General features: G+C 30.4%; 1 protein-coding gene and 1 long non-coding RNA gene across 8 annotated transcripts in view; one reads left to right on the forward strand and one right to left on the reverse strand.

The window, feature by feature from the left end:
• LOC148236480 (uncharacterized) overlaps positions 1-12,197 on the forward strand; it is a 38,039-nt gene extending 25,842 nt beyond the window's left edge. For 2 of the 7 annotated variants that reach the window (XR_015809028.1, XR_015809029.1), the window contains 6 exons: positions 4,537-4,650; positions 4,746-4,819; positions 8,011-8,068; positions 8,137-8,328; positions 11,649-11,776; positions 11,992-12,197. This is a non-coding gene — a long non-coding RNA (uncharacterized LOC148236480). Of the gene's footprint in view, positions 1-3,786; positions 4,651-4,745; positions 4,820-8,010; positions 8,069-8,136; positions 8,329-11,648; positions 11,926-11,991 lie in introns of those variants that run through there. The other 5 variants (XR_015809031.1, XR_015809027.1, XR_015809033.1 and 2 more) reach the window with 5 other exon arrangements.
• Positions 7,344-11,889, reverse strand: LOC148236484 (uncharacterized). Its single transcript, XM_088182490.1, has 2 exons — positions 11,516-11,889; positions 7,344-8,318 (listed from the first exon to the last, which is right to left on the reverse strand). Exons 1-2 carry the CDS (start codon positions 11,887-11,889, stop codon positions 7,718-7,720), a joined length of 975 nt encoding a protein of 324 aa, XP_088038616.1. The 3' UTR covers positions 7,344-7,717.
• Positions 12,198-14,088: the final 1,891 nt, after the last annotated feature.

The raw sequence follows: 14,088 nt of genomic DNA on the forward strand, positions 1-14,088 counted from the left end.
GAATATTCGTAAAATATAAGTTTATACTATCTCAAATAAAATTTGAAAAAAATCTATAATAAAATAATTTGTATACTTGAGCAAGACAGACTCTCAATATACTCGAGTGACTAGTGCCGCTCCAAAATCGATGATACTTTATGCGCCTTTGTTTTGTTTCGAAACGCAAAACAATGAAACGCTCTTTCTCAACAAAAATATGTATTTACGCCTTCAAAAAACATTTGTGAAAAGAGTGATTGTCAGCGCGTCTACTATGACCAAAATTCGCAGAATTCGTTCGTTGATCGAAACAAAATGTTGGAAAGGCCCACCTTTTATTATAGTTTAATGCTTATCTCAAAAACAGGTGTGCTTCGTAAATTTTTGTGTTAAAGCAAAGTTATTAGTTATTAGTATTTATTGTTTCAAGACGCAAACATTTTATTTAAATTAGTTAAATAATTAGATCGCGGTTAATTTATTTAATTTATATGCATCTATATGTATGTATGTATATCAAATTCGTTCCAAGCATTATTAGCTATTGTATAATTAAAGAATGAGTTTTAAAAAATGTTGTAAACACGAAAAGTAAAGCACCGTTACTTTGTTTCTGATACCGAGTAAGTGCATGATACCTGACACTGTTCAATACGGAAATGAAAGTTTGTATAGGAAAAGGACAATGGAATGGAATTTTTGTAATCATTCGGTTGAGAAATCATCCCTTAAATCGCACAAGTGTTCGATTGGCATAATAACAAAATGCGATAACAGGGTGAATTTCTAGGAAGGATAGATGGAAAAAACGTATTGAATTGATACACATGAACCGGTATTTCAACCGACCAGAAACTCGTTAGTCACTGACGCAGTTTTCTCGAATCGGTTGACATTTTATCCTTGGGTCTTCGATTGGAATACGATAGTGAATTGTGTTTATTGAGGAACCTTGTGGCAATATTGGGTTGCTACGTCGGAATTCCGATATTACGCAGTGTACGTATCGTATTGCATGTTCATTAATAATCATACTATATGTAGACTTAGCAGTATCAATGTTTAAATGTACAGAATTTTTAACTGGATATCATGGGAGTGGATTTAATAAAGCTAAAGACAAGGAGAAGCGATATAATGTTCAAAGCAATTAGTTGTATAAGCTTTTAACAAGTCCACTATTTTCACCGCAACGATCATGGGTAGTCCAAGCACATATATTTTTTGGATACTTTCTTGTTACTTAAATTTCTTTTTTAAAATATGTATTCATTTGCTTACACATTTTATTTATTTATTATATATACATAACTATTCTGATCATCACTCACTCGCTGCCACTCGTTCGCACCTAACCATTTTAAATGATAAGTTTTTACATTTCTCGACAGCGAGTGAGCGCTGGTCAGAATAGTAAACTCAACGAATCTACTATATATAAATAAAAAAAATGTATAAATATTTTTTTTTTAGTCTTTTTGTTCTTAAAATAATTTAATTTCATATTGCTCGTAAATCTATATTATATACAAACTAAGGAAGCGCCACTTTCCTTATCTTATTATCCAACATAAATTAATATAATATAAATATGTACATAAGTAACCGTACTTAAGCAGATGAGAACGAGGTCTGTAGATGCGGATGTGAACAGGATGTGAATTTTATTTTTGTCACATTATTATACGGGATTTATGAATGCATAAATCAGTTTTATCATAATGTAACAATATTATACATTCTACATAAATAGCAATTATTTAATAGTTCACTCTCTCCTATGATTTCGCTATAAGACATAAGTTGTTATTATTGTTTCGTTTCTATTGAGGTTACAAATGATGATATTTATTAAAGAGTTTTTAAGCGAAAATTCAAGTTTCAGGTAGCATTTTATTTTTTATGGATTTTTTATCTGTTTTATCTTTTTTTGTACGGTTAAGCACAAATATTCATATGCACTGAAAAGTTTTCATGGTAATCCAAAAAATGAAAATAATATGATTCTCACCTTTGCGATCCCCTTGATCAAAATGACGCGATATCCTTACATTAAGCTTATTATAATCAAAACCTGACGTAAACTAAACCACATCCTGAAAATAAGAAATGTACAAAATACCTACGTATATACATTCTTGATTAATTTATCAACATCTTGGAATTAGCTTATCATGCAATTATTCATAGTATTAAAATTAAAATATGATACATTGACGTGCATACATAATTTTATTGCTTTAAGTATAGCGTGTTTATGTAGTTGAATACATTTTACAACTCGCTAAATATATCATTATAAGATTTAACACGAAAATTCCTGTACATGTTCTTCATTTCTATTTAAATATTTCATACAATGGTGTATTTACCACTTTGCGGTTTGTCTTATCTTTTTACTTTGGATTTATTTTTTCTAATGACGTTTTACTTTCAATATTCAGAGACGAAGCTTAGGAAATCTAATGAGATATTTTCTGTTATAAAATTATTTTTTCAGAAGACAAACGCCCATTCATTAGTATGGGCCAGAAACTTTATTTTATTAAACTTTTTTGCAAACTAGAAGTAATATTTGAGAACTTTTACGAACCAGAGCTGCATTCCAGTTTGCTTTAGTACATTCTGTACTCTAGATATAATCCACATAAAATTACCTCTTTGGAGTAAATATGAAATTGTTATTATATATTTTGTCTAAATTAGAGCTTTTAATGGCAATAACATTTTAAAAACTGTTTTCTTAGTAAAATTTTCAATTAAACCACAAATTTAGATTTTAGACTGAAATGAAAGAAATCGTTTATTTTTTTATTTAGAGACATCTCTTGTACACGCTTGCAATTATTGTATTATAATAATTACTACATACTTTTAAACATTTATTTATTTTTAATTATATCTCCATTAAATAAACCATTTAATATTTTTTTAGTGATTTACTTATTTAATGATGAATAAAAATAATAAAAAAATCAAACTCAAGTTTTGAGAAAAATATAGATTATTTATTGATGTAAAAACTGTTACCATCAAATAAAGTCAGGAACTTTAGAATTAAAAGAGGTCTTATAAATAAAATAATAACTTCAAAGACTGACTTGGATGCTGAAAAAGTCATCCGAATCAAAATTTTGTATACCTTAGCTAATTTTTAAAATTATGACAAATTATAAGTACTACAAAGAAGTATAATCAAGAAATTGGTCGGACAAATCCAGACTTCTGGCAGCCCTAGTTATAGAAAGTTATATTCTGTTAAGAATGTAAGTGTATAATAGTAACAATGTAAAAATAATTGTATAATGGCCACCATGACGTATAATTCAAAGTAATTAATAAATACTCTTTTCACGTAAAATATTTTAAAATCTCAACTTTAGACAATATTGCTTAATTAAATACTTTTACTAGTATTAACGTTGCGAAATATGACAAATCTTCAAAAAATAGCTATAACAAAAAATATAATTACACATAGATTGAGTCGCTGCAGTATTATTTATTTAAAAATAGTTTAGTTACGTGTATAATATTAAATATATGAGTTTAAGTGGACGAGATACCACCACCCGTTGTATTCCCACCTAGGTTCACCAAAAGAATGCGATGCCTTCCACCACTGTCACGTCAATGTTACCAGAGTGCTGACAAGTTTTAAACTAATGAATAAATAAATAAATATATAATTTTGCCATTACACTTCTATTTTTCATAATCAATATATTAGTTTCTTTATGTGCGAACTGCCATTGGAATTCTAGTTTTGATTCCTTTCATCTTAATTATACATATTTATTTTTAAATTATACACATATCATTATTAAACAAAAACTTACCAAAGCTATTAAGTGTAAAGAGTTTCACGTGTATTAAAATTTAATTAAAAGCATATTGAGGCCAACTTTATTGAGTATTTTACTTTTCTGCCATTGAAAAAATGTCGAGATACAATTTTTCATGCAGCGTGAACATTTAGGATATTTTATTCATAAACATAATTCTCAAAAATCTAAAAATGTTTCACTAATAAGCTGGTAATTTAATTAAAGCAAATGCAAGAGCGTATATTAAAATGAATTGTATCTTGGCGCACACCGCATGTGCTTATGGTGATGTACACGTGATTATTTTGCTTATAGGCTAATCCAACACATTTTAGTAAGCCCTTATAAATGTGCTTACATTACCTAATGAATAAAGTACTCCTGCATATAGACTCCAGTCCTTCTCTAATTTCAATAATAAAAGTTCATTATAACCTTTTATATTTTTTGCTTCCCCGGTCTTTTTTATTGATGAGAAATTATTATTCTTTGTTATAAGTTTTAATAGCAATGTCTCTTCAAAAACATTTGTGATAAAGTTCTCTTTTACGATAATGTCACAAAAACCATGTTATTAGGCCAAACGTATATGGTATATAACTAATGTTCGTTTAGATTTTACTTACTGCCTAGTATTTATATCACTGCTTAATTGAAAGTTATTAAAGTTTAAGATACTTTTCGTATTTGCCGCTATATATGCATGGCCTCAAACATTATGTTTAAGACCATTGAAGAAAAAAGAAGAAGCACTCGTCTATTTGTCAATCCTCCCGCCGGGCATGTTACTTGAAAGGGCAATGCACCTAAGTCGAGAAACATTCAACCAAATCCAACGTTGGTAAGTCCTGTTAACTTTTCAAGTACACACATCTAACCGCACGTTACACGAACCAAGTTAAATTGTCACTTTTTCAATTTTCAAATTCTGCACAGCTGAGTCACTGTCAGATGGAACAATGTAGCGGATTCGGGTGACCTTGACCGTGGGTGCAATATGAAGGAGTCAGGTGAGAAATAAAAAAAAGATTTAGAAAAAGATATTTATTAAATCTTAGCTTGAATTAGTTTTTAAAAAGCAAAATAGCTCATATTAAAATATTTAAAAAAAATACTGATAACATTCCCTTGCGTATAGACTACGTTTGAAAGTCACTATTGAAGTTATCATCACAGTTTGTTGTCATGGACCCGAGAAAATATTTTTCAAGTTTCTCATAATTTTATTTAAATATCGACCATCATAACGAATAAAATTATAATTTTAAAAATTAAATTATGAACAATCATTCAACGTCAATGAAATTTCTTTTAATCGAGAAGTGGAAATATGAGTTTCCATGATAATCGCTGGGATTGCCGATAATTTTCAAGCTTTTTATGACATTTTCCTGTTATCGAAGTTCAAATTTATTAATTTCTTTATATATTTTGTTGGTTAGAACAAAACATTTTTTTAGAATGAATTTAACCCTCGATAACAGGAAAGTACCATTCTTATTATAAATTTATGAAACCGATATGAGTCGTCAAAATATGAACTCAGCTAAACCTAAAATGTGAATATAAAGGTTTGTGTAATAAGTCATCCCGTTATATTTTAAACTCACTTGTAGTTTACAAATTAAACGATGTATTAATTAGCTTTCGACTTGTATTTTTTATATGCAGTTTGTGTATGTTCTTTTCTGGATTAGCTTTAAACCAAATTTGTCTGTTTCGAAATAGGTAAACCAAATCTTCTAATTTATTTTGAAGGCTGTAAAAAATAAACGAGGGGTGTAATTGGAGCGCTATATGACTAAGATCAGCATTTGGAGTGTCCTGAATTTGCCTAATTTCGTCTCCAATAATTTTCTTATCTTTGAACTTCTCAAAGAAAGATACTGCAGACAGGATGCTCAACTAAAATATTTTTTCCAGAAGAATCTCAAAAGAACTTTTATTGAATATCCATAAAGACTATTCAATAAATTTGAGAGTAAAAATATTTAAGCTTTTTACTTGACTCTCCTCATGTTTTTAACATGTTTATACGAGTAATGTTTAAAAAAACACGATGACTTAATACTCAAACTATTACTTTTTCACACATTAATCAAATTGTACTATGTAACAATTCATAATATTACATATTATATATTCACCTTATATTATTTTTAATAATAAAAAATACAATAAACGTATAAATCTCAAGCATAATCAAAAAGTAGTTGAAAATATTAAACCATGCTTATAAAACAGTACTAATAATAGAATAATCTTATTATTAAAATCAATAAACAATATAAAATCTGAGTGTGAAATAATTGTTTCAAAATGAGATTACATCCAATGTCTCATCTTGCGTAAATATATATTTTTAGATACAATCTGCATTTTTATAGCTACATATGTACATCTGTTACCTCTACAACATAAACTCTTAAAGCAAAATAACATCTTTACATTTTATTAGTATCGTTTTAATTCTACTTAAACATATTGTAAAAAATATTCTCACAAAAACACATATGACATTTATATATATATATATATATATATATACACTTATAATATTTAAATCACTGGTCCCATATAAAGTATTACTTACTTATATTAAAAACATAATACTAATAGATTGGCCAGATGTATGTCACATCTAGAATCATCATCAGACATTTACTTTTACGTAAAATATAAGATAAATCATAAAATAATTTTTATTTCATTTTAACAACAATAACTTGAGTGAACTTGTCCTATTTTAATAAAATCAAAATATAATACAATAGAATTTAATGGTTATCTGCATTTAAAACTATTTTTTTAATTTTGCAATTTTGCAATAAAAGTATACATCTTATAATGGTTCTAGACGCCCCACATAATTCTTCGGAATATTCAAGTAACAAATGATTATCCAATACACAAAGTGATTCATTTAGAAGTTTAAAAAATTAGTATATTTGTTAACATATTAAATATTTGAACTGCAGAATTGTTGATTTTGTTCTTATGAGCATTTTTGTTACCTTGGTCTTACCTTTTACTAATATGCCGATAGTCACAGTGAATATCATCGTGACTCATTTGACCACTTACATTGTAAATCTACTGCCGTAACAAAACTTGCACTGGAGTAATAAAAATAATGGATTACAATGAAGCAACAATCAACACCTAGTAGATATTGTAACAACATCAAACTAAACGTTTGAGAATCGATGACACCTATTTTTATATAGCTTTCAATCACTAGCTGCCATCGTGCAGCTCTTTTAATAATTGTGTATATTATAAATATAAATTAAATTCTGCTCTGATAATAAAACACAGTGCTATGGAATATAAAGTCCAATACTTACGGATTACGTCATTCCGGCCCTTAATTGAACATATTTATAAAGAGGAATGTGAGTTACAATGATATTCACTATAGCCTTAAACGTTATTGTTGCTGACCCCTACATATTAATATTAGTTGAAGAATTTAAAATAATATTCCTTAACTAAATTTAAAATAACTTCATAATTCTGATTAAAAAATAGAGGTATTTTATCTCGTCGTTCTTATAGGGGATTTAAATATTTATATATATATAAAAACAGATCTTTTTTAAGTTTAACAGATGAAGTTTCAGAGACTTTCAGTGTGTCTCAGTATAATCTACATATCCTTAAAATGTATGTTTATATATATAATATAATGGCACTAAAACTATCAATTCCATTTTTATTGCATATGTGCAGATATGTTTGAAGTTTAAAAGTATCATAAGACAGTTGAGGGTCTTTTTTATAATTATCCGACTTATTTTACATATTATCTATGTAGTAATTAAGCATAAACTTCTAACGAAATTCTCTTATAAAGGAACTATTCAGTGTATAATATCCGTCAAGGTTTTATATTATCCGTTATTCTTTCAATCTCCAACTGCGTCAAACGCTGCCAGCAAGTTTCTCCTGCATTTATTATTGTCACTGTACATTATCGTCCATATTATGTATTCACCGACGCAATCGGGATTGCTGCTAAACTCCACCTGCAACTTACACTGCCTCTCCCAACTGTACACATTGGCGCCTCGTTTGTTCCTCGTTTTAGTGAACTGCAGGATACATGTCGCTTCCATGTATACATGAGAAGGTTCCGACAACTCGTTCTTTGTAGGCGAACCACTAGCGCGCTTAATAATAGCGCTTTTGTTATTTTCAGGAGTTTTTTGCAAGCATGGTAAAACGTGGTTCTCAGCCCTCCTTGCGCCGCTCCTAAGGTTATATTTGAATTCGACAATCGTATTATTGTTCTGGCACTCTTTATTTACACTTTGAATCTTTCTAGATTTCTTATGGAGAATGTGTTTATCAGATTTTGATTCGGGGCTCGGAGGAGCGGTTCTTGAACGTTTAATTGGCGATGCACTCTTTCTCATTAAAGAAGGTTGATTTAACCGCTTGAGGATTTCGGGCGGACAATCGTCCAACGGAGTTGCCAAATCTTCATATGGATTACTCTTGTTGAGACTGAAATCAGGTAAATATTTTAATTAAAATTATATTTCATTACAATTAATTTAGATTGAAACTAAAAGTTTTATTTGTACTATGAATATTTAAAGTTTTAGAATCGAATATACAGTAGACCCCCAATAACACAACACATGCTATTTGGGTGCGTGTAGTTGTGGGACTAGAAAATACTAATACAATTTTTTGCAATATATACATGCGAATCAGGCGCACTTTGGCTCACTCACACATAAAGCAAGAGGCACCCAAATAGCACGTCCCCAATTTACCGTGTTATTGGGGGTTCTACTGTATATGTATATAAGATAGTTTTTAGATTTTATTTCAGGGTTTTTTTAGAATTAGGGACGTTATTTCAGCTTTTGTTAATACTTCTATTTCATTAAGATTCATAGTTTTAAATTAAATTATATGCATTTTTCTGGCCAAATTCAAGCGGGACAAATGCTCCCACCTGCCCCCCCCCCCCTCCAAATGACAACTCTGCATCTGTGAGTGAAAGAAGACAAGAAAATGCTAGCCTGTACATGACAAGATACGGGAAGGGTCAATATGATGTCTACCGTAGAAAATATAGGTGTAACGAACATCCAAGTACGAACCCCTTAAATGTGAAAAACGAATATTCAGAGCTTATATAATAAACATATGGGTGGGGTAGATTGATTTGATCAGTTATATGCAAATTATGACTTTGACAGTAGAACTAAAAAATGGTACCATGTAATTTGGCATTTTTAATTTAAAACGGCTTATAAATGCATACATGTGTTATAATGAAAAGAACAAAAAAATTACACAACGAAAATTCAGAGAAATTGTGATAGATACTTAAAAATCATACCAAAATAACACCATCTAGAAAAAAACCAGACTAGTGACCTGACAAAATCGACTTTGACCAATCGACATTTTATGAAAAAATTCGAGAAAGAAAATTCCTTCCGTCTGTAAAAAAAGAGATAAAGGGATGTGTAAAATAGTGAAATCATCGTTTTATCGTTATACATGTAAAAACAACCCATCGCTTTGTATTTATAATACCTTGTTTTGAGGAATATCATATGAAGGAAAAACACAAAAAGAAATGCGAGAGCAGGAACACCTACGCCATAACAGTGGTAATAAATTATATAATTAATTGTGGACGTAATCAATGGTGTCAAAGATTTTCCTTTCAAACTCAACTTAATTTTTGGAAATAGCCAGAAGTCACAGGGAGCCAAATCAGGTGAATACAGAGGGTGGTTGAGCACTAAGATGCCTTTATTTCTTCGCTTTGTGCACTGGTGCATTATTCAACAATGACCAACTGCCTTCAGCTTGGTATTCTATTCAAACCAGAAGAGCTAGCGCCAAAAAATATCTGTGGTGAATGTCAGAACCTAGACCAACAAAACGCATACTAAAATTAAGAGATGGCGCTACTAGAACCAATGATATGACCAATATAACTAGTCCTCGCGAATTTGTGACAGACGGTGTATTATTTTAAAATTTATCTTTCAGAATAAAAAAGAAAGAAAGAAAGCTATAGAGTAAAATGCAATCTTGATTTTTAGTGATGGTTGTAAATTTACTGTTCCTTTTTTTAAAGGAACAATACTTTTCCAATGGAACAATACAATATCTGCGAGTCGTTTACACAATTAATATTTTATTGGCCTTTTTTACTGTTTATTTGTTAAAATGTATTTTATATCATAATACATTATTAATATGTTTTGTCGCATATATTATCAAAGATATTTTTTTTATTTTTGCAACTGCTCAAAAAAAGTGCTTTTTAATTTTTCTAATAGATATTCTTTATAACAATTTGCCTTAATTATAATGAAAAATACTTATAGATTTAGGTGTGATTACATATTAGAACTAATAAATTACAATAAAAAAATATTATTATTAGCTTATTTTTTAGTGAATTTGTGAAACTTTGCAAAAAACATGCCGTACATATAGGGTTAACAACTTCAATGACTACATGCTGCTTTGAGAATATAATGAATTTTGACAATATGACAATGGAGCCAGATTCAAGAATTACAAACATAAAATATTGTACAGAATGCAAATTGCTGATATATTATTAAGCGCTACTCATAAAGAAGCTAAGCATCCTCGACGCCTTATTGCAAACTTTGATGATGTGCAGACTAAATCTCCGACATCACTCATATAATGAAAGTACCTCTTGCTAAAATTCTCCCACCTACTATATGGGAATTTTGGAAAACTAGCTGGTTGTTGATTGACTCTCCACAAGTCCCAGGTTCTTTCATAATAACAGCGAATCCACATTAATGTGAACTCTGAAACACTCGGGTTCAGGTATGCGTTAAACAACATTGATCATCATTGGTTGTTCGATGGAAGAGATGCAACATTGCAGGATATGATGCAGGGCAGTATTGGTTTGTCGCAATGACTAAATAAATAGAGTTTAGTCAATGGTTTATTTTTATTGTGATTTGTATATTTGTATCTGCTAACTTAAAAATGAACAAACTAAAGTTTACATTGAAATTTAAACTAGTTTTTTATTGTTCATCACATAAATTTTATGAATGAGTTAAACTAAGGTGACCGGATTTTCAAAATATCAAAGGTAACAAAAAATAAAAAGGCCATCTCAGGATAAAAGTTAGTTTTAAAGAGGATAATACTCCTCAAAGCAGGACGCCTGGTCACCTTAGTTAAACAATGACAATAGACGGCCTTCCATGCCTTTTTTTCCCGTTTCAAATTCACGCCTATATCACTAGCTATTCTGGTAAACTGCTGTGTTATCGAATATTAACCCTTTCACCGCAGCTGATATTTTCGCGAGCCATTTCAAAATTTGTTAATATGTGGGGGGCATCTATTCACGCCATATTTTTAAAAATAATATGGTTCAATAAATTCAAGTGATTTAGGTGCCTTAAATTATACTAGATAACCATATCATTAGGCTCAAAAGTTTATGGCACCTTTAGGTGCCCAATGAGCACTAGCAATTTTCTTTACGACATCCATGGCGAAAGGGTTAAAATAAGTGTGATAATTCTTCGAGAAAATTATATTGAAAAATAACAATTTCAATAAAATTTGGTATTATATTATGCTCTATTTTGAAAACCTCTTATACAGCCCTTATATAATATTAAATTTATAACTTTTTATGAAATTAAGTTATATATAATACTGACCTAAATGTTGACACCTGAGGTCTTCCGTCGTTCAGTGATATGGGCCCGCACGGTTTCACGCTAGTGAAGACGTGATAATTAAAAATCATGTCATAATTTATAAAACCTATAATATTCTTTTTCGTTGTCATAGTTCTGCCGAACCACTGAAACACGCAATCGTCGCTCAAATACAGGCCTAGAGTGCTGCGGCTCTCGTCTACGATGTTCTTATACCAGTCAGCAAACAGTTGTACTTGCTTCCTTAATGCGACTGGCGAGGTATTGTTATTTATAGCGTTCATGTGCTCCACGTTACAGTGCAATTCTTTCATCTTGACTATGCTCCCTCTGGGAGTGGATCGTATGGCATGAGTGGGAGAATGGATTGCCATTTTTATATAAATGAATATATCTAAAAATACAGCTATGTAAATAAAACGATAGGTGCTTTTATACTGTTATTTTATTCATTGAGACTCACTTTATTATTGCAGAGCTTTTAGAACATCGTTTGGATTCTTCTTTGACAATGCATTCAGTCTTTTGAAATCAGAAATGAGTTTGCGGCTTTCATCCATGTACGCGACCACCGAAATGTTGCTGTTCAACACATTGACCATATGTTGGTTCAGAGCTTGTTGAGATACTTTGATCGATTCTGTATAAAAAGAAAAACATTCAAATAAAGCATCCCACTATTCTTTGTTTTACTGTTTTGAGGTTATGATTTGTTCCACCCGCATTGCCTGTTATTCATTGTTCACTACATTGACGCTCAGTATTTCGAATGCTCGTCGAGTTTAGCGCAAATGGTTTTTATATGACATTTGTATACACAACAAATTTAAAATATTTTCCAGTAAAACGTACAGCTGTCAACACTGGTGAGCAGGTTGTAACTTATTTTGAAATATCGCGGTTTTAACACGGCCTGCGTTTAGCTACATAATACAAATAAGATTACCAATAGCTTTGGTTGCTGGTTTGACGGGGGGCGTCACCGCATTCATTTCGAAGCTCCTCGCTTGACCAAAAGCAAGCGGTTATGTCATAACGCCATATATATCGACCATATACGAATTACACTAAATTTTATTATTAAATGAATTTGAATTTAATTTTAACTATTATAACAGCATCGTATATAGGGAATGATCAATCGCTATGACTCATTCGGTTTGTTGCGCCGTCGAAAGAAGTATCGAATCTGTCAATTTTTTCTGATACAATCCGGGACGATTGATAACCCTGCTTTTAGTACCTACCGATCTGTCAAGATGATTTCGAACACAGATATATCATTTATTGCAATTACTCTTGCGGTTTCTACTCAGAAAAAATTAAAAGAATCAGGCGTTGGTGCAAATTGGGGTACCGCTTCACTCATGAGCATTTGCAAGCAATTCTACAAGAAACTAAGCCCAATGATTATAAAAGAATTCTTCGAATAGACCAAAATTCATTTGACACACTATTAGAGATAACCCGGCCAAATATTGAAAAACAAGATAGCGATATGCGTCAGGCTATTGCTATTCCTGCTGGCTAAAGGCTCTACAACAATAATATACTCGTATCTTAGAAATTAAAATAATGGAAACGGTGTGAGGCTATATTCCAAAAATTAAAAGAGAACATGCATTTTATTAATTTATTTAGCTAAATGTTTATAAACTAAACATACACGTCTGCGAGTACACATTTAATGAAAAAATTTGCCTCATAATCAAAAGTCGTTAACATGACCGACCGATATATTTTTTAATCATCGAGTAATGTGCAAAAATGACTGTTTTGCAAGAACTTTACGTAACCCAGAGTTATAACAAAAAATATAATAGCTTTTGAGTTGAAAACAAAAATTTAGTCATATCTCAATGACGAAGTGGTGTCGGGTGGCAATTACACACAGATTGAGCCGCTGCAGTAATATTTTATTGCGATATGAAGTTGTATATATGGTGAAATAGACAATTGCAAAAGGACTGATTTAAAATCTGTGGGTCACATAATATCGAAATTAAAGTCTTAAATTTCATAATTAATGAAATACCATTAATGTTTGATTTATAAAAAATACGAAAATATCATTTAATTTGTGTCTTTTTAAAAAATACGGTAACTAAAGTTGGATAACTCTTTATTGCAATTGAACGGTGGACGAGGCACCACTGCCCGTTGTGTTCAAGTCGAAGTCCTCCAAAAAAAAGGACTGCCTTCCACCTCCGTCTCGTCAATGATATCACAGTGCCGTTATGTTTTGACAATAATGAATGAATAAATAAATAGGCCCTCTAAAAATATTTTTTCGTATTTTTTTAATCATGCAAATACTTCAACTTTCTACCACTGTATTCGCTTGTATGATTTTTTACTTTTTACATATTCTAGCCATTTTTAAATATTTCAAAATTTATAAGAATACACAAAACTTAGACTAATGGATATTATAACGCATTTTTAGCAAAAATAATTAATAAAACCATTTTAAATCGGTTAAAAACTTTATTTTTTATTGATGTCATATATTTTAAATGACACAATTCGGTAATTTAACGTAGTTCCTTGAATTGTATCAAAACTGCTTATGC

This window comes from Plectrocnemia conspersa, unplaced genomic scaffold (assembly GCF_051122295.1).
Source record: "Plectrocnemia conspersa isolate PC_06_02 unplaced genomic scaffold, ASM5112229v1 ptg000003l, whole genome shotgun sequence".
NCBI lineage: Eukaryota > Metazoa > Arthropoda > Insecta > Trichoptera > Polycentropodidae > Plectrocnemia > Plectrocnemia conspersa.